At 43.9% G+C, this 21748-nt stretch overlaps 1 protein-coding gene across 1 annotated transcript; it reads right to left on the bottom strand.

The window, feature by feature from the left end:
- Positions 1-1833: 1833 nt before the first annotated feature.
- LOC134207789 (uncharacterized) lies at positions 1834-21197 on the bottom strand. The gene is made up of 6 exons (XM_062683695.1): positions 20782-21197; positions 20129-20170; positions 4343-4617; positions 3123-4282; positions 2781-2951; positions 1834-2430 (listed from the first exon to the last, which is right to left on the bottom strand). The coding sequence occupies exons 1-6, from the start codon at positions 20890-20892 to the stop codon at positions 2225-2227; spliced, it is 1965 nt and encodes a 654-aa protein (XP_062539679.1). The 5' UTR covers positions 20893-21197; the 3' UTR covers positions 1834-2224.
- Positions 21198-21748: the final 551 nt, after the last annotated feature.

Raw genomic sequence — 21748 nt, 5'->3', positions numbered from 1 at the left:
GACACCTTCGCCAGACGAAGTGGCCTTAACAGGTCGCCCCACCGATGGCCAGGGGCAGGCGATACAGAAGAGCGTGGCAGGTCGGAGGAGCCGCCCATCGAGATCAAGATGGACGGAGCTACCCTGAGTGAAGGAGAGCGGAAGCCAGAAAATGGAAGTGATTACAGACGTAACGGAAGTTATCATGTCCTTTCTGAACAACGGCGGGAAGTACAGCAAGGACCTTAAGAAGTCCGTGCTGACCCTCTGCAACATGGTTGTAGAGGCAAAGCAGGAGTGGAAGTCCTTGCTGCAGGCATGTAAGGAGACGGAACGAAAATGGAGAAAGAGTTGGTAGTGAGCCAACTGAAGAAAAACAGCTGGCAGAAAGCCAGACTACAGAACTCCACAGACGCATGGCAGCAACTCCAAAGCGAAGTAAGGTCAGTATGGCAACCGACCTGAAGGGAGCTAGCACCAAGCCGGTATTGCACGAGAGCAGTTTGCCGACCCTAAGGAACGACGGAAACCAGTTCCTCATTCTATGAGGACAACCGATGTTCGCCGGGAGGAAGGCCTGCCCTGGAGGGAAGTTGTGAATCCCAAAAAGGCGAAGAAGGGGCGAAAAGTGCCATTGGCCAAGAAGGGGAGTGCCCATAGCGGAAAGGGTACACTTTCCAATGGTCATGGCAGGAAGGACAGAGGCGAAGCAATTATCGTCAAGGCTGATTGTAAGAGCTATGCTGACGTTCTGAAGGTCACAAGGCTCACACCTGCCAGGCCGCACCGAGGTGGTTCTGGCACAGACAACAAACACCCATCCGGTGGGCAGGCCTGTCCGGCCTCCAGACGGGCTCGGTCATGCAAAACTCAGCTAAATTTGCACGAGAATAAGACTGATGATTGCATTGCTGTCCGACCCGTACCACATTCCTGTTAAACAAGGAATGGAGTGCTTCAACGACAGGAATTCGGTGCAAGTGCGACGTGTCAAGAAAGCAGCTTCGTTGCTCAATTGGCGAAGAGCGTGAGACACTGCAGTCAAAGGTCGTTGGGCCCACAGACTGATTCCGGACGTATCTAATTGGATTAGTAGGAAGCATGGTCAGGTCAACTTCCACCTATCACAGGTGTTGTCTGAACATGGCTGCTTTAAAAAGTTCCTGCATAGATTCGGGATCGCAGATTCTGCGGAGTGCCCGGAATGTGTAGGTGAGGTAGAATCGGTAGAGCATGTGATGTTTGCATGGATACAACCCCGGACAACCTCGTTGAGAGGATGTGTCGGGAAGAGGTTATACGGAATGCGGTGAACACAGCGTCTCAACAGGTTATGTCGAAACTACAGCGCTGATGGCGTCTTGAACAAAACCAGCAGCTGCAGTAGAGACTACTGTGATGCAGTGAACAACATGCTCACCCCGACAACAAGAACGTCGCGGGTGGGCTGCGTTGACCTTCATACGTAGATATAGAGGTCATTGCGGTTCCCACGCGGTGTTTGTTGTCGGGGTGCTCGTCTCCTACGCGAGTTTATGACACACACCGCTAGGTTACTATTATAGCTTCCGATCGAGTGAGGTTACAACCCTTGAAGTCGATGTTGTGTTATAATCGAATGTGTTAGCATAGACGTGAGCGTTCTCAATAGTCCTCCCCTGATGTATTGCTTAATTGCGGGCCGGAGGATACGGACAGGCGAAAGGGTTTTGGTTTTAGTGGGTCGGGTGATCTCATCCCCATACTACCTGAGTTAATCTCCTCAGGTGTCTGTTTGCAGATTTCCATTTACCCTTGCACAAGAAAAAAAAAGACAGGCATTTGTGATAACAACAAAAAACTTGTTGACGATAGTTTACAATTAATCATAACTGCTTTTATTTCCAATTCACATTTTTGTATGATTCAGTAATACATTCTGGCGATATGATTATTGCTAGCAGATGAAATTACAATCTTTATAAATATATCGAGAAATTTTATCAATCTCCTCAAAGCCAGCCATTCATTATTTAACGACGGCCGCAACAATAATGCAGATATTTATATAAATAATTAAACATAATTAAGAACTAAATGTGGCAGTTTCTTGCGAAAAAAAAATCAGCAAAAAGACAATGTAACAAAACGGAAAAAGGGATAAAATGAAATCCAAAATTAAGGTGTGGAAGAACGTTACGCAATAATGTTTGTACCGGCGGCACAATGGACGAGTCATACTGCGGTTCAAGATGAAACGAACTCATCACTGTTCGTGCCTCAACGATCGCACGCAGTTCATCAACTGTGCGATTTGGTCCCGGGTGGTGCGCTCCTGGTCCTGTAGTCTCCGTCGAGTCACCTTCTTCGCCGTGAATTGCTGCTCCAGAAGATTCATCCGCTGTTGGAGCCGCTCATTGCGCGCCCGCTGTTGCGCATTGCGGCGAAGCAATCGTTTCCGCAGCATTTGATCTATGGTGGGTGTGGATGCGTGCGTGTGCGGTAAATGCATATGTGCGGGGTGGTGCAGATTCGAGGTTAGGAAAACAGAAGAGAAAAGAAAACAAAAACAAGCGAAACGAAATGATAAATTTGGAAGATGAATAATGTAACGGAAAAAAAAAAACAACTATGGTAGACAAGAGCCACTTGATTTTGGTTCCTACTCGGGAAAACGTTTTGGACTACATAACCTACTTCGCTACTGCAAAACTACGGATGAACATTTAATACACAATAGTCTATTGTTGTACTTTTAGTACAACACACATACGAACGAATATCTAACAAGGTCTAGTAATGTGGTGGTTGTTGAAATTTACCCCGCTGTTGGTTCTGCAGCGCCACGGCCATCTGTTGCCTTTTCTGCAGACAGACCGGGCAGATGTTGTCCCGCTGGCGAAGTAGCTGCGGGTTGAAGATACTGTTGCTGTGGCAGCGCAAATGATAAATGTTGCAGCAATAGACACACGCGCTCAGACTGTCCGATGAACCTACAATGAAAAAAAACGTAATTATATATACAAAATATCAAATTTTCACATTAAGATTGCGAAATGGGTGAAGGATCAAAATTCTGCATGAAACTTTGCCATCCCTCCATGCATACGCCACCAATTTTGAATATTAATTATCAAATTTTATCATTTTATGACAACACCCACCTGACTTGTTACAAACAATGCAAATCTTATTCTCCAATTCGGCCAGCACTGACTTCGATCCTTCCGCAGTCGATACGCTTCCAACCCGCTGTTGTTGTTGTTGCTGCTGCTGTGCTTGTTGATCTTTCTGTTGACTGGTTGTTGCGGACGTCGCAGTTCCCGTCCCAGCTCGAGCTGATCCTGCCCCCGTATTGGAAGCGATCAGGTCAAAGTGCTGCCGCTTTTTAACGCCCCGCGTGGACGGCGGCGAGTACAGTATCGGTCGTTTATTCCGGCGCCGAGCGATGTGCGTCATTTGCTGCTCATAGTAGTCGATTTTTCCGTAGTGAAAATCCTTCCGCTCGGTGCTGTTGCAGCTGCGGCGCTTGCGCTCGGTCTTCCTTGTGGTGAGCGCTTTGCTCTCCTCCAGCGTGAGCAGTCCGAAGAACTTCAAAAACACCGACTGCTCCAGCTCGTCAATGTGCAGTGGTTGCGGTTCGTAGTACTCCTCGATGGGCATCGGGACACGATCGGTTGAAGAATCGTCCGATACTTTGACCGAGAGCGGCGTGGAAGAGCGCGAGTTCGGCGAAGAGTCCGATGAGGCTCCACTTGATGGTCGCTTATTGCTCGATCCAGGCAAAGGATCACTCCTGGTTTTGGGCATGGGCTTTTGACGAGCGCTGAAAGTGGGAACCACTGGCTTCGGGGACTCTTCCGGTTCGGCCTTTATGCTCAGGCTGTTGTTCTTGGCTTTGTTCAGCGCCTGGAGCAAATTCATACGACTCTTGGCGACGGTGGCCGGCAGTTCCTGTGGTTCGTAATCTTCTTCTTGCTTCACGTTGGAGCAATCAATTTCCGGTAGTTTGGCAACAGGACGCGGCAGATTTTCGATCTTCGGTGGAACCTTGATGAGCTTCTTCGGGACAGCGATTCGTTCCGGTGCGATCTTTTTGAGTGCCTGTTCATTGACCATGGCCTTGGCGTTTGAAAAAGTTATGTTGTTGAATGGGGGGAGATTCTTGCTGCTGGCGGAGCACACGCGTTCCTCCTTCGGCTTGAGCAGCGAGATTTGTCTTTGATTGTAGGGATGCGTGGTGGTTGGCGAGATTGAAGAACCGCTGCTGCTTTGGGATTCGTCCTTTTCTTTCTTCGGCTGCGGCTCATCGAAGGAAGCAAGTCTGCAAACAATGAAGATAATAAATTTGAAATAATCACCAGATAAAAGCAGGGATACTCACTCGTACTTATGAACCAGCTGGGCTTCCGTCAAACGATCACTAACCGTTTTCGGCGTGTACCTCGTGTTGAAGGACATCTCGTAATGCACGGAAAGGGCGCGTGTGACGAACCCGTTTGCCATTTCGCGGTCGATGTCGATGAACTCCTTGGCGGCCGTTTCTTTGATGTACTCGCGAACGAGGCGGTCCAGTTCGCCAACCAGGGGCTGTTGCTCATTTCCGATGTCGATAATTTCCGCCTCCAGTTCCTGGAGATAACGCTTCAGCTTGGAAACCTGAATGGGATTGGTAATTTTAAGTAACTTAGTAAATTAGTCAAGGAATCTCATTGTTATTGCGAGAAAATCGCTTAAGAATTACTATATGAAACAGTGACCAATGTTTTTCGGTTTTGGTGTGCACAGACACGCGTACACACGAACTGACAGACATTTGTTCAGTTCGACGAGCTGGGAGCTCTATAAAAAGTTCGATTTTGGAGTGAAATGATAGTCTTTCGGTCCAACATTGTTGTTGCGTTGGAAAGGCAATAACGTAATTTGGCTTTTTGATGGCTGTCTGGTATGGTGAGGAAGAGCACAAGGCGCAGGAATGCGATAAGGCACCAAAGTGCCTCATCTGCGCCAGCAAAAAGCAAGCGTGTCCCATCGGAGAGAGAAACAAGAAGAAGCCGTACAAGTAAGCTGAATCTTAACCACTGTGCAACTGCCCAGCAGCTGATGTGGCAGTCGGTCTAGGAGTCGAGGACCGATGTCGCCCTCCTGTCCGACCCGTACAACGTCCTTGTCGATAACGGTCTAGGATGGCGGCTATTTACACGACGGGACGGTACCCGACCCAAGAGGTGGTACACTCCTCTGCTGAGGATGTCGCGATTCCAAAGATTAATGGTGTGTTTTCTATTGTAGTTGCTATGCCCCACCAAGGTGGCCATTAGAACAGTTCAACCAGATGATCATCGTCATAGCAGGAGATTTGAACGCTTCGGCAGTGGAGTGGGACAGCCGCTGCACCAATCGAAGAGGTCAAGCGTTTCTAGAGGTGCTAGTGAAGCTCGACGCAGTGCAAGTCAATGATGAACGCTAGCAGCTGGAACGCTGGAAGCCAACACTGAAGGTCTAAGCGGGGATGCGTTGGTAGCTGTCCTATAACGCGCGTGCGACGCCGCCATGCCTAGGAAAGCCCTGCCGAGTAGGGATGAATCGATACAAGTAAATACGAGTAAATACTCGATATTTTTGATCCGATACCAAGTACTTTTGGAATCGATAATTTGAGTCCCGATACCAAGTACGTATCGAATTGAAGTAGTTGAATCTTTTGAGTACTCAATTCAAAATCCGTTAAATCTAATACAGATAAATAGAAATATTGTTTTTGTGTAATAATCTTTTACTAAAATTAAAAAGTATTTTGATCAGATAAACACTTTCAAATTTTTTTTCTGCTCAACACTTGTTTCTGCTAACTGCTATAAACTATTAGTGAAAATTACAAAAGCGAACTAAGTTTTATTTTAATGATTTCGTATGATCAACTTGAAATTGAGAAACGGAAATGTGGCCGATTTTCAATCCAAGTCAGTTATAGAATATTGGTTTCTATTTTAAATGTAGCTTAAGCGGAAGACGGCACGGAAGGGTTGCCAAATTATTTAATAATATATCAAATGAGCTGAACCATTCTAAAGTTGTTTTAAGCATAGTCTCTTAACATCCATTTGTCCACAAAAGGTGTTATAAACATTGTCTCAACCTGATTTGGTCCACACCACAGACCGCCGCTATTTCGTGCAATACATTTCCTTATACCCTTGTCACTTTTGAATAACTCGTTCAATTTTAAAACAAATTGAACGATCAAGCAACCCTTCCCGTTTTCTAGAGCCATCTGTACAATAGAAATAATTCTTCGTCGCCGCAGAATGCAAATAATGAAAAGTAAGTTTTTTTTGTATATTTTGGGATATTAATCTTAACGAAAGAATATATTGAAACTTTATTATGTTCCCCCTGCATAAAGGTAATACTGGATAAATAAATAAAATAAAAATAAATTACTCAAATATCTTGGGTAATCTTGGCTTATCATTAATATTTGGGGCTGTTTTTTAGTAGTCCTATTGAAGAAGCATCAGAGATTTACATCGAAAGGAACATGAATTTGAAATACAGTAACTATTAATGTTATGTTACTTTTAAAACAATTGGTTTACATTTAAAATGTGTTTCGCTGTTTACAGTGTTTACACACTCTCTAGGTAAGTTAACTATAGATTCGATGGACAAAAAGTAATGTGAAAGTGCTTTAAGAAAACCCTCCCGGAATCTAAATTTGAATCTACTCGCGTTTTCAAGAGCACACCACTCAATACGAAAGCAACGCGCAACTACTTTTATTATTTCAGATTTTTTCATTACAGCTAAATTATGGATAACTACTTGTTAGTGACAAAATAATTTTACTTTAAATTCATGTATTACTCATATGATACGAGTAGGTATCGATACTTTTGATTCGATATTTAGTAGTATCGATACTTTTATTCGATACTACTTTAAAGTAAAAGTATCGATACCTTAGTGGTATCGTTTCATCCCTACTGCCGAGAAATGGCAGACGCCAGGTATACCTACTGGTTTAACAAGGCCATCAAGAGCAGTAAGAGAATGTGTTTCGACAACCTATGCGGAGGAGCCAACGCGAATCCGTGGGGTGACGCCTACAAGATAGTGATGGCCAAGACCAAAGGGAGCACTTCACGGCGCATAGACACGACGGGCCCGTTACGTTGGGATATGGATACTTGGAAGTAGTGCGTAACGGTGTAAATCCGGCCATATCGTCAGGCTCAGTACTAGAACTGTGCGCCGCCACGCTGCGCCGCGGCCGCCGGCGATTTTTAAGCGCCGCCGCCGCCACCATTTTTGACCGGCGCGCCGCTGCAATTTTTTCACCGAGCCGCCGGTGAATTTTAGGCGAGCAGGTGAAATAATTTGCCTTTGGGGTGTCATATCTTTCGATTTGTTAGAAGAAAAATTCCGTTCCTTATACGTTTGAAAAATTTCGGCTGCGCCGCTGAAAGAACATGTACATCTTCTTCTTCTTCTTCTTCTTCTTCATTGGCATTACATCCCCCACTGGGACATTACCGCCTCGCAGCTTAGTGTTCATTAAGCACTTCCACAGTTATTAACTGCGAGGTTTCTAAGCCAAGTTACCATTTTAGCATTCGTATATCATGAGGCTAGCACGATGATACTTTTATGCCCAGGGAAGTCGAGACAATATCCAAACCGAAAATTGCCTATTGGGAAGATGTAAAACGAATAATAATGAGGAAAGAATTTTGGTTCATATTACTTGTTTTTCACTTAATGTATAGATCTTTGGATTCTTTTAAATATGATACTACGTCCATTAGTTGAACTTTTGGGGTGAACATATTCGTTAATATAATATTTCATCCAAGATAACCCAAGAATTCCCTGAAGTATAGGCCTTATAGTCTGTATTGAAAATCCTACAAAACGGTATAAATGTTTCTAGGCTAACCTCACTTTTGTGTTTGTAAATTGTGATTGTTTTCGAAAACATCTCGTGGGGTAGGTTGACCGACTTTTGTGTGGTCTATTAGGCCGAGTTGAAAACTTAGTAAATACCAATCGACACAATTTTTTACCGATTCCGCAATAAAAGTAGCATTGAAGGAAGAGAAAATGCTCGAGAAAATTATATTAAATGCAAGTATGCTCTGGCAGAGGAAATAAAAGTAGCGAGAGTTGTAAAAAGTTCATTAAAAATATTTTAAAAAGACTCAAAAGTAAAGAGTTAAGATATTTTACGTGCCTAAAAATTACAAAACTTTAAACACTACATTTTTCCAACTTCAAAACATTTTCCACTGATTGATTTGATGTGTATCACATATTTAGACACACTCGGCTAACCTACTCCAGCCCTGGGGTTGGTTGGCCGATTTTTTCCGCCGCATTTGTTTTGTTATAACTTTTTCCTCAATTTGTGTTCATCGATGATAATATGTCACAAATGTGCCCAAGACTATATTTACGACAGAGAAAACCGTTTTTTGAAAAGTCGAACCAGAATTAGTTTAGATTATCAACCCTATTCTTATTTACGGACGAACGAAACTTTCGAACGAATGCAGCTCGTTCGAATCGTTTCCCCATTTGATTTTGCTACCGTCAGGGACAGAAAAAGTCATTTCAACTACACTCAAACAGCTGACACCCAACATACAATCAAGTTGCTAGTCCTTCCCGAATTTGAATGTGCGAATGAATAGGACGGCATGTGCACGAACAGCAGCAAGCGTCGACTTTCGATGTCAGCGTTGTTGTGTGCGGTGTCAAAATTAATCTTCAGCTTGGCACATTGATATTCAATTTGAAATCTCAAAATATGAATATCATTTCATACTGTGGTGCATGGATTCAACATTTCGAAGTTAGATTCCTAAAATATATGCATCTGTTTAGTATATACAGTAAAATAATCGTCATTTATCGGTGCAAATCAACCGCAATTCAAAATATTCATTTCAGCCCCAGTAGATATTCATTTTTTACGCTCGATTATCAATCGGCTTTTGAGGATCGGGTGGTAAATTTGGTATGAAAGTTTGACAGCATGCTGCGAGATGTTCGTGCCTGCATTGCCGAGCGTCTGATCAAAACAAACACGAATCAATGACGAAGCTGCCTACTGAGCATCGATGCAACTGATAGTAAAACGAAGATTTCCGTCCTTGGCTACCGTAAACGAGAATGCGCATCAGCTTTCGTTCGAAAGCGCGTTCGTACGTAAACTAGAATAAGGGTGTATATTTAGATTATTAATTAGAACATTCCGATAGGAAAGTTCAGCCAACTAGCCCGGTCTCCCCTACCCGTGCAGGCCTAAATTCCAGTGAATTATTGGAAGAACTGAAATGGAAACATTGTTGAACGTTCATCCAATTCAATTAAAAAATAACACAATCAACATAAACGATTTAGAAAAGCTAGCAGCTCTGAAGGAGGCCAAGACCTGTACTTCAGGGAATTCTTATATGAACTGCAATGCAATAAATGTTGAAAGAATATCCATTTTTATTCTATATCGGTAGGGGCGAGTCCTTTCAAATTATTCGTGAAAATTGGGGAACGGCCCTTTGTGTTTATTATTTTATTTGCTCGGAAGAAGCTAAGGAAACGAAAAGATTGTGAGCCATTGTATTTGAACGACGGAGGTCACAAAGTCGAGCAGAATCATAACTATTAATTGATTGATCGAACTTAATACAAGAGTTCCCCCCTCTCTTAATTCACCGGATATGGTATCTTTTTTAACTAAATCTGATTTTATTACTGATATTTTGACAGATATTTTGATGTAATGCGCTATAAGATCGTGCGATACGTTGATCAGCATTGCATTTCTAGCAATGTCTAACCGCCATTGAACCATTTCACATAGAAGAGCTAGAAAACACCTTTTTACATAGCTAGTACCAAACCAGAAAATCTTGCTGATACAATTTTTAAGAAACCACTTTCTGAAAAATTTGTTCTCTCTGAATTTTGGAAATTCATGCTAGAAACTCCTCCATCATCGATTCTTTCTACAGGAACTTCTAAGAACTACTCTCATAGAAGTTTGGAAAATTGCCCATTTGAGAATTTTGGAAACTTGATTTTTCCTTAATTCTGTGCACATGCTCCCCCAGGAATTGGGTTGTTTAGGGGTATACATGTTTTTACATATTCTGAATCTGCATAAAAAACTGAGCCTAACCCCAATTTTTCAGAATTTTTGGAGCCCCGGAACTATTTTTAATTTGCATTTTAAATTTATATGGAACTAAAAATTTGTTCCTATGCTGCATGGGCCAACTGTCATTCTATGAATGTTAGTGTCATTCTATCGATTAAAATGGCTTATTGTTTGCTATACAAAAATGAAAATAAAAGGTTTACAAACAAAATAAAAATATGTTGGAGATCAGAAAAGCATGCTCTTTATGTTAAACTATAAAAAACCTCATATTTTTCTCTGCTCAACAACCCAATTCTGCGAAACTTCTTCTTCAAGGATTCTACACTGAGAAAAATTGTTTAGTAGAAACTACCATCTTAGGGGTAATATTGAGAACAGTACCGACGTTTTTCAACCGAAGTGCCAATCGTCTTAAAATGACTAAAATATGGTCTATCTTACGATAAAAATAGTATATTCAACCACTTACATAGTTATTCTTACTGAAAAAATAGTAAAATTGTGTGGTAAAATCAACTATTTTATTTGAGTCTGTGATAAATAACATTTTTTGTGGTAAAATAGAAAATAATATCAATCAGATTAACTAGATTTATGGTTAAATTAAGCGATTTGTCCCTTCGGTTGAAAAACGTCGGTACTGTTCTAAATTTTACCACAAAGTTGTAATTTCTACTACAAAGTTTTTTTTCAGTGTAGTAAGCTCATATTACTAGAAAACAGGGTTTTTTTCTGCCTTATGAATTATGGAGAATCCCTTCCCAGTAGTTCTGATTATGTACCCAGTACACCTTTGAATATCATGGAGAATTCTTCCTCCATGGATTTTTGGGAACTTTGGATTCCATCATACTGCAATTTTTTCCTTGTATTCCGTACAAATTCTTCCTCAGGAATTCTAGAAAATTCCTGTTCCATTAATTCTGAGAAATTGATCTTCCAATCTACTTGGTTTTTCCATATCTAAAAATTCCTCATCAGGAGTTCTAAGGACTTTCCCCATCCGGAAAAAATAAAGGACTACAGCCTACCTTCTCACCTCAAACCATGTATTCATTTTTTTTTAAATTTCTGTGGAAATCTTCTACAATTGATATGTCGGAGGAATTCTTCTTTAGGAATTGTAGGAGCTTGATATACAAGAATTGTGATATATTCCTGCTTTAGAATTTTTAGAGAATTTAGTCTTCAGAACTCGGAGAATTTCATCTTACAGGAGATTTTCCCTTTTCCCTTTTGCCCTTCCAAAAGATCATGCCAATCGCTCTAGCTAGAAAAAAATTCTTCCCCAGAAATTAAGAGGAATTTCTCCTTCAGGAATTTGGAAAAATCCTCTTATGTTCTTGGTGAGTTTTGCACCATTATTGGCCAGATAATTTTTCTCTCTGTTAACTCTAAGGAATTTCTTCCTCACGAATTATGAAGAAATATTCTCCTATGAATAATAGGAAATTCCTTGACTTCGACTGCGACTTGACTTCTAAAAAGCTTCTTACACAAAAATTACTTTGAAACTCAAGAATTCTAGGGGGTTTTATTCTCCCAGATTTTTTTATTCACTACAAGAATTCCTTACCTAGGAGTTTTAGAGATTCCCTTATCCAGAAGTTCTGCGGAATGAATAATACGTATCTTAGATTTTCTGGATAAGAAACACTTGGAAAAGTTCTCAGAAAATGTCTTTAGGAATCTCACGTATGTCTTGCTGACATTTTCTCATCTGAACTTTTTGGTTGGCATTACGTTCCCTATTTGAACATTGCCATGTCGAAGAGCAAATATTTAAAGAAGGTATTTTCGTCACCCACCGACGAAATGTTTGAAGGATAATTTTAAACCGCGCCGATCCGAGCCGCCGCCGCCGAGAGCAGCTGCGGCGTGGCGCCGGCTAAGCCGCCGCCGCCGCCGGCTCAAAGTAGATCGGCGCACAGGTCGACAGTACAACACTGAAACTGACAATATGGCGTCCCTAACCCCGAATCCCAAGATGTCAGGCGACCCGTGCCGAGGGGATGAATGACCTGGGGGGTGAAACAATTTGCCAGGGCGTTAGCGGAGTCTGTGCAGGTTCCACAGAGTGAGGGTTGCTTCGGCGGCAAGCGGGTGGCAGTGGGTGGTACCCACACACCCCCAAGTGGTGCACATGTGGTGCAAGCGAATGGGAGTTGGGGGTATTACTCGTAATCCCACAGAGTGAGGGACCGAGTGTATGGGTGAGCACACAAGTAAGACTCGCATGGTACGCATGGTAGGTAGTGTTAGAATGACTGAAGTCTGGTGAGGCCTGGCAGGAGTGTCGGGGGGCAGATACCTCTGCGACACCGCAGAAGTAGGGGACACGAAAGTCTCGCTATGACTGGCAGGACTGTCGGGGGGTTGATGCTTCTGCGGCACCTCAGAAATTGGAGACATGTAAGGTAAGTGGTGCCACCTCGTTGCAGGATGGGGAGACCACCACACTGACTGAGGACTACCTGGGCTTCGAAATATCAATAGGTGGGTGCTGCCTGCAAAGCACCTGTCCGAGACCTATTGGCAGCATCAAAGCCCGGGTAGGTGAGTGTTAGGCACGCGTGACGTGTCGGGTGTTCCATGCCCAAACGATGGGGAGGCGCACAGAGTGGATATAAATGGGAGATGGGGGTATTACAACCCCCACTGAGTGAGAGACTGAATGTCAAAAGAGTGGTGCACAAGTGGTGCAAGCGAAAGGGACTGAATGTACGAGCGAGCACACAAGTCAGACTCGCATGGTACGTGTGGTCAGAGTGACTGCTTAGGCAGTAGTGTGATCCGGCTGCCAGGGACGGATTGAGTGTAGTCTCGCTAGGCCTGGCAGGAGTGTCCAAGGGCAGATACCTCTGCGTCACCTCAGAAGTAGGGGACCCGAAAGTCTCGCTATGAGTGGCGCAATGCCCAATAGTCATCCCTCGAAGTATTGCTTAATTGCGGGCCGGGGGAATGACTGGAGAGGAAGGAGTTGGTTTTAGTGGGTCGGGAGTGGTGATCCCATCCCCACACTACCTGGGTTCGCCTCCCCAGGTGTCTAGTTGCAGATTTCCATTACCTTCGCAAGGCAAGGCACGGCAAATGCTGGGTAAAGCGTACCATTGGTACTTCGCGTACCTGAAGGAATAAAATAGACCCCATCTCGCGGTCCTTAGCCTCTTACCCAGCAACTCCTATCCCTACCTCCCCGCGGTGCTGGCCGGGATACGAGCAACCTTAGGGAAGATCGGGTAACCAACCCCGGTGGGAACTATGGTCGTATGCTGACAGGGAAGGGGGGGTTTGCTCCTCTCCGAAGGTGCAAATCTTATTGAGCGTCTGTTCTCCATGTCAGGATCGGCTCACAACAGCGTCTGTTCTCCATGTTAGGGGCGGCTGATCATCGTCCGAGTGCCAGCGAGGGACTCTAAGTGAAACTGTGCACCATGGTCCACCGGAAATAAGAAGGAATGGTCCTCCGGAAATTTAGGGGGTTTGGTGTCAGGCCCTGCAAGCCAACAAAAAAAAACTCACGCAACGAACAATCAACAAGAGAGTACGGACCGGAACTATCGGCGAAGACCACTGCGACGAGAAGGGACTAGCGATTGGAAACTCGGTTCGTGGAACTGCAAATCTCTCAACTTCATCGGGAGCACACGCATACTCGCCGATGTGCTCAAGGACCGTGGATTCGGCATCGTAGCGCTGCAGGAGGTTTGTTGGAAGGGATCAATGGTGCGAACGTTTAGAGGTAATCATACCATCTACCAGAGCTGCGGCAACACACAGTGATGGGCGATATGCAAAGGCGCGTGATCGGGTGGTGGCCGATCAATGAAAGAATGTGCAGGTTGAGGATCAAAGGCCGGTTCTTCAGCTTCAGCATAATCAACGTCCATAGCCCACACTTCGGAAGCACTGATGATGATAAGGACGCATTCTACGCGCAGCTGGAACGTGAGTACGACAGCTGCCCAAGCCACGACGTCAAAATTATCATAGGAGATTTGAACGCTCAGGTTGGCCAAGAGGGGGAGTTTAGACCGACTATTGGGAAGTTCAGCGCTCACCGCTGACGAACGAAAACGGCCTACGACTAATTGATTTCGCCGCCTCCAAGAATATGACCATTCGCAGCACCTACTTCCAACACAGCCTTCCGTATCGGTACACCTGGAGATCACCACTGCAGACAGAATCACAAATCGACCACGTCCTGATTGATGCACGGCACTTCTCCGACATTATCGACGTCAGGACATATCGTGGCGCTAACATCGACTCTGACCACTATCTGGTGAAGGTTAAACTGTGCCCAAAACTATCCGTCATCAACAATGTTCGGTACCGACGACCGCCGCGGTACGACCTAGAGCGACTGAAGCAACCTGAGGTCGCCACTGCTTACGCACAGCATCTTGAGGCAGCGTTGCCGGAAGAGAATGAGCTCGCTGGGGTCCCTCTTGAGGACTGCTGGAATACAGTTAAAGCAGCCATTAACGACGCAGCGGAGAACAACGTCGGGTATATGGGTCGAAGTCGACGGAACGATTGGTTTCACGAAGAGTACAGACAGATTCTGGAGGAGAAGGACGCAGCGCGGGCAGTCGCGCTGCAGCAAGGTACCCGGCAGAACGTGGAACGTTATAGACGGAAGCCGACACAGCAGACCCGCCCTTTTCAGGAGAAGAAACGCCGCCTGGAAAAAGCGGAGTGCGAGGAGATGGAACAGCTGTGCCGTTCTCAAGAAACACGTAAGTTCTACCAGAAGCTCAACGCATCTCGCAAAGGCTTCGTGCCGCGAGCCGAAATGTGCCGGGATAAGGATGGGAGCATCTTGACGGACGAACGTGTGGTGATCGAAAGGTGGAAGCAGCACTACAAGGAACATTTGATGAGATGACTACGTCAGTTCAGCGGACGATGGAAGCCAACCAGCCCCCACCTTGAGGAAAGTTAAGGATGCCATCCAACAGCTAAAGACCAATAAAGCAGCTGGTAAGGATGGTATCGGAGCTGAGCTCATCAAGATGGCCCCGGAAAAGCTGGCCACTTGCCTGCACAAACTGATAGTCAGAATCTGGGAAACCGAACAGCTACCGGAGGAGTGGAAGGAAGGGGTTATATGCCCCATCTACAAGAAAGGCGACAAGCTGGAGTGTGAGAACTTTCGAGCGATCACCATCCTTAATGCCGCCTACAAAGTGATATCCCAGATCATCTTCCGTCGTCTGTCACCATTAGTGAATGAGATCGTGGGAAGTTATCAAGCCGGCTTCGTTGACGGCCGCTCGACAACGGATCAGATCTTTACTGTACGGCAAATCCTTCAAAAATGCCGTGAATACCAGGTCCCAACGCATCATCTGTTCGTTGATTTCAAGGCGGCATACGACAGTATAAACCGCGTAGAGCTATGGGAAATTATGGACGAGAACAGCTTCCCTGGGAAGCTTACCAGACTGATCAAAGCAACGGTGGATGGTGTGCAAAACTGTGTGAAGATTTCGGGCGAACACTCCAGTTCGTTCGAATCACGCCAGGGACTAAGACAAGGTGATGGACTTTCGTGCCTGTTGTTCATCATTGCGCTAGAAGGTGTCATGCGGAGAGCCGGGTGTAACAGCCGGGGTACGATTTTCAACAGATCCAGTCAATTTATTTGCTTCGCGGATGACATGGACGTTGTCGGCCGAACATTTGCAAAGGTGGCAGGACTGTACACCCGCCTGAAACGTGAAGCAACAAAAGTTGGATTGGTGGTGAATGCGTCAAAGACAAAGTACATGCTTGTGGGCGGAACCGAGCGCGAAAGGGCCCGCCTGGGAAGCAGTGTTACGAAAGACGGGGATACCTTCTAGGTGGTCGAGGAATTCGTCTACCTCGGATCCTTGCTAACGGCTGACAACAACGTTAGTCGTGAAATACGATCGCGCATCATCTGTGGAAGTCGGGCCTACTACGGGCTCCAGAAGAAACTGCGGTCAAAAAAGATTCGCCACCGCACCAAATGTGTCATGTACAAGGCGAGCGTGGGGCGTATCCGAGGATGGAGAGATGCGGCCTCAAACCGTGTATTGTGCCGTCAAATTGTTGATTCAGTGTTATCTGTTTAGATGTAAACTAAGTAAATGAAATGAAATATCGAACTGGATCATGCTGACCATAACGACTGATTCGAGCACCAAGCTGAATTAAATCCCTTCTCCTCAGCGGACGCATAGGAGCGTAAAAATTCAGCTTGTTGAGTATTGCTGGAGAGTCAAAAGCACCATTCAGGATTTTCGCAACGAACATGGACTGTACGGCACGGCGTCGAACATCTGAAGTATCCAGCCCAAGCAACCGACAGCGGTTTTTATAAGGAGTGAAATATTGGCCATCATGCCAAGGGAGATTGCAAAGCGCACGAAGCTTTTTTGCACAGATTGATAAGGGCCACCAGCATAGAGTAGCCTCACTCCAGGTGGTAGCACCAGTGTCCCATCGTTGACTAATATCGAAAACAATAATGGTCCTTGATTACTCCCGTGTGGTACACCAGGATGGAGAGTGACGAAGGGATCCGCTAGAGTTGATCCGACGTAATTTTTCAAATTTCAGTTTCCGGATCGCTCGGCACCAGGGAATCAATATTTGAGAAACGCCTAACAATATACCCTATGTGGCCAACAGTATGTGCCAACAGAGTTTGTTACTGACAAACGCACCTCACGAAAAGCCTTTATCAGAACCCGAACATAATATGACAAGAATCATTTGCTTTGCATGTTCTGGTATTTCCGAGAATACGACGCTAATTCCGTAACCATAGTTAGATTCTCGAATATTTCCATAAAAGCAGAAACTATGATAGCAGAAATTTGCTGTAGAGATAATGAAAAAGAACGGGATGAAAAGTTAGCAAAAGTTAGTTCTTTTTTGTTGCTGACAAAATTTTCGGATCTTTGTCATTATTATCTCCGACAAAAACAAAGCTTTGTCGTTGCTCGTTGGTTCTCTTTTGTCGCTTGTTTCGCTTGCGCTTCCAAGAAAAGTTGATTCCCTGCTCGGCACACTTCTTCACTGATGGGAAAAATGACTAAGTCCTAAGACCTAACAATTGTCCAGAATTGCTTGGGATTTAAACGCAGATTTCGCTGTGTATGTGCTGCTGATGTATCGGGAATACAAAAACTGATTATAACTTCTGTATACACTGCTGGCACTATTGAACTGTTGCTTGTTGTAGGTGGAACGATAGGGAAAGGTGGGGAGACTTGATCCCCGGGGAGACTTGATTATCCCCTATTTTATCGAGAACTAAAGTAGTTTTGCTCTAGCGTATTTTTTAGCAGTTAGCGTTTTTCACACCACGAAGCCATAAATATTATTGACACTATAGGTTCCATAGACGAGCTGAGGCGAAGGCGAGTGTTAGCCAAACGAACTGTCAGTTAGTGTAGCCAAACGAGCATGACGTCACTATTGCAACCCAAGCAACGCAGCGTGTGACGTCAAATTCGCGTGGTACACTGCGAAAAAGTGGAAAAACACACTTAATCGAAATAACCCAACCGTGCCTGCGCTCGTCTATGGAACCTATAGCACCGACGAACCGACGTGTCACTTCATAGAAAATAATTCAAATTTGCTGCCCACGACGCCATGATGAAAAATCATCGAACACTACCGCCACCCCCATAATGGCTCGCGAAGTTTTCATAGCTCAGCCAGCAACTTACGTGTATTAACATTGCAGCGGAGTTGTGTCTTAGCTCATTTGACAGGAGCGATCGCCCGCAAAAGCGAATGACCGTTAAAAAGTGTGAGACAATCAGAGAGCGCCAGTGACACGTCGGTTCGTCGGTGCCTATAGTGTCTATAATAAATATGCTTAATGATCTGTACTGATGAAAATGTTAACATTCCATCAGTTTTAGGATATTTGGATTTGAAGTTATTGCCCCAATATGGGGACACTTTATCCCACTTTATTCATTAGTCACCCATACAAAAATTTGGCGAAAAAATAAAAAAAAATATAATTTTTTATAGATTTGACAGATTTGATGAAGAGTTTGCAGTAAAAAATATTCATTGCGTAAATATCATAGAAAGGGGATCAAGCCTTCCCAAATTTTAAAATTGCATGTGCTGTCGAATTCAATAAGAAAAATCGTTCTTGTATACGCATGGCAATTCGAAAATTCCGCTTATTTTGTCGGAAAAATATTTAAAAAATCTGAGGGCACCTTTCTAATTTTATCAAAGCAAGTTCTTGGAGAGGGATCAATTTCCCCCGAATATTTCAAAAGTCGATTTTTGGCAGCACTCCAAAAAAACGATTGTGTATCAATAACAACAATAATTTAAGGACTGTCATACATCAGAAAAGTTAAATATTATATTTCTTAAAAGTCTGTGTGAAATTCGCGTATGTTTATTAATTTTTTGCTGTAATACATCGGAAATCAGAAAAGGGGATCAAGTCTCCCCTAATTGCAGTATCTACGAAGTGCAGAGGAACGGCGACGTATAAGTATTCGAAACCTGTGATTGGACCACGCGGGCTTTCGTGCAGTTCCAACAATCGGAACATGGATATTTAGCAAATGCACGACAGATACTGTCGGTGAAAAAGGCCACAGCATCGACGACGTTACCAAATGAATTGATGCTGATCCTCATGTAAGAAGGGTGCCATCCACTGTAGGTGGACCTCTAAGTCTGGTTTATTAAAATGTAATCTCTTTTAGCATTAGCACCTACTTAAGAAAGATGTAGAGAACTCAACGACCTCTCATAGGTGTCACGGGAGGTTTTGGGATTGTGTGGGAGGTTATAACAGTAGGAATCGTTTTGGTAGAACGTGACACACAGAAAGAACTAAGATAGAAATACAAAGTAGGAAAGGGACGAGCCTGGAATTGAACCCACGACCTCCTGCTTGTTTATAATAATGTAATCTCCTTATCATTAAATTTATTAAGCATATCTTAATTATTCACAGCATGTTACCTAATCATATATTACAATGAGAATGAGTGGATGTGAATGTAATATTAGATTAAGTCCTAATTTATTTAGCATTAAATTTCCAACCGAGAAGAAGCAGTCACTAGTCTGACGTCACTCGATGGATCATGTCAAGTTGTGCGACAGATTTATGATTTATCTCATGCACACAGGGTGTTCAACAGGCGAGATTATAACAAAAATTGTCTATTGTGCAGCATCAAAAGTATTCTCGAGTTACACTTTCTAAATGTTCATTTATTTCAAATGGGATGGGCATTTAATAAATATAATTCCATTTTTATACAAAAACACTAAAACAAATTACGTCACATATTGAGAAGAAGAAAAAAGGATATACATATTGGGAAACGTGAAAACCTTAATAATTGTATTTGGGTTCTTAATCTGCAACGAGTTGTTAACTTCGATCCAGGAACCTGTTATAAAATAACATTCGTTTTCCTACGTATGATCACAGAAGTGAAAGATTGGTACACGTTTTGTCTGAGGGAGTAATCATTTCATAGTTATTAATCTGAGCTCTAGCGGCACCAATACATGCGCAGCTCAACTCCGTCTTATGTCATTAACGCTGAATAGAATTATGCTCAAAAAGAGCCATTCGTAGATGATTGGGAATCCTCAGCTGAATGAAACAACAAAATCATTCCAATTATGTTAGTAAATCAATTCAATAATTTTCCCAAATCATTCGAACATTTCAAACGCGACCCAAATCGATTAGGATAACAATTATTTATCAACAGAAAATGCATACCATCGGAGCTGGATTCTGCAGTGCCACCAGTCTCGCGTGTTTTGTGTTGGTTTGGTGGCACGTAGAATCTCATTGTGGTAGCCGACTGCTCTGCTATGCTTCATAATAGCGAGCGCCCACCCCACACCACCAAACCAGCGAAGCGATGATAAAAATGCATCCCACAGGCGAAAAACGGCTCCTAATTTATCAATCTTTGCTGTACGAGGGGGAAAATCACGACACCAATCGCTTACCTGACTCTGCGTTAATCCATTGGCCAACTTCGATGCCAGCAGCTGTGAACGAAAAGGAAAAACAATCAACGCATGTCTCATGTGTATACAATTTAGTAATGAATTTTGCAAGGAAGCAAAGGGTAAATTAATTCAGCCAAGATTCTCTGTTCGGTGTTGTCGCTATTCCATCCCATCCGGTCCGTCGTCTTCAGACGGCGACATCATTATCAAAGCAACAAACAGCACGCGTCACACATTCAGTGCCCCATTCCGTTCGATTTGCAACAAAATTAAACTACTCTTCGATGCTCCGACAAGGTTGTGTAGGTGTGAATGGACTGCCAGAATTAACCGATCAAAACATACCATGCTCCATCAGAACAGGAAAATATTCTGATGGTCGAAAAAAAAAGTCTCGGAAATATGTGCCGGAAGTGGGTTGCTAAGACGAGATGTGCCCATTCCGTACGGAAGCTTCTCTATTGTCGTAAAATGTCTTTTCGAATCCGACTACGTGACTACGACCTGTGTGTGTGACCGTGAACTCAAATCTGAATAGTTTTCTGATGTTCAACTTCTCGCACGAGTTCCCTTCCCTTTAAAAGATAATGATTTTGCGATCGATGTTAATCAAAAAGTCCACCATCCCGCATTCCTCCCCGGGCACCTACCTGATGCACTTTGACGAAATGACGTAAAGATCGCTGGCAATAGACGAGATCGTCCTTTAGGTCGTTCGGTATTTGGAACCGATTCATTTTCTCCTTCAGACTCTTCACCATTTAAAGAACAATCTTCACGCTGACTAGTCACCAAACTAAACTGTTCGCACTATCCAACAATGTATTGATTGCGAATGTTTTGCTAATTAGAACCAACTTCTTCACTTTCTGTCCGCACTGAAATCACAATCTAACTTGATTACGGAATTGAACCAAAATTGATGATAATTTCAACAGCAGACCACGGGATAGACGACTATACCGATGTGGCTTGCTGCGGTGATATGACTCTCTTTCAAGCGACGAATTGGACCTCTAGCCGCCGCCGTCGAGTAATTCGCTAATGCGTGATGTTTTGAGGCTTTGGGTATATTCCTTCTTCGCTTGCACTCCATACCTATCGCGGGCAGGCAGGCAATTGCCGTCCCCCTCCGACGCTCTCTCAGCACAGGAAAAATCTCTCTTTTCTTGGCCGAAAAGAGTGACACATCGATCGCACTTTCGACACACAAACGCGCGCAACGGTCGACTAGGAAGTGGCCGCCGCAGATGGCAGCGAAGTTGGAGTGGCACGCTTCCGGTGCCGGAAGCCGGTTGGATGTGCCGCTGATTTTATCCAACAGGGATGACCGACATATGAATCTAGAGCAAGCCCTATGGGATTGCAATATTGTAGCATAAAATGTGCATTATTTCCAATATGGACATGCTCTCATTTCCTCATCTTTTATGTGAATACTATCTTGCGACGGTAGTGCCGCGGTGGTGCGATGCTATGAAGCATAGTTCATGGTGTATTTGCCAATGCGGTTGTCTTCGAAAGTGACGGTTGCAAGATTCTCGTACGATTTTGCAAAGCGTCGAAAACGCGTTTTATCGATTTTATCATACAATCAAATTAATATGTGTGAAACTC

Source organism: Armigeres subalbatus, chromosome 1, assembly GCF_024139115.2.
Source record: "Armigeres subalbatus isolate Guangzhou_Male chromosome 1, GZ_Asu_2, whole genome shotgun sequence".
NCBI lineage: Eukaryota > Metazoa > Arthropoda > Insecta > Diptera > Culicidae > Armigeres > Armigeres subalbatus.
Note: the sequence above shows the minus strand (reverse complement) of the source record. Positions and strands in the feature narration are given on the sequence as shown.

Bases quoted from the DNA above. Each gene is read 5' to 3' on its own strand.
- LOC134207789 (XM_062683695.1), bottom strand. From the start codon at position 20,892: ATGGTGAAGAGTCTGAAGGAGAAAATGAATCGGTTCCAAATACCGAAC. The intron at 4,618-20,128 runs GTAAGCGATTGG...AATCCCATTCAG, and splicing joins ATGGATTAACGCAGAGTCAG to GTTTCCAAGCTGAAGCGTTA. The intron at 2,952-3,122 runs GTGGGTGTTGTC...TTTTCATTGTAG, and splicing joins CATTGTTTGTAACAAGTCAG to GTTCATCGGACAGTCTGAGC.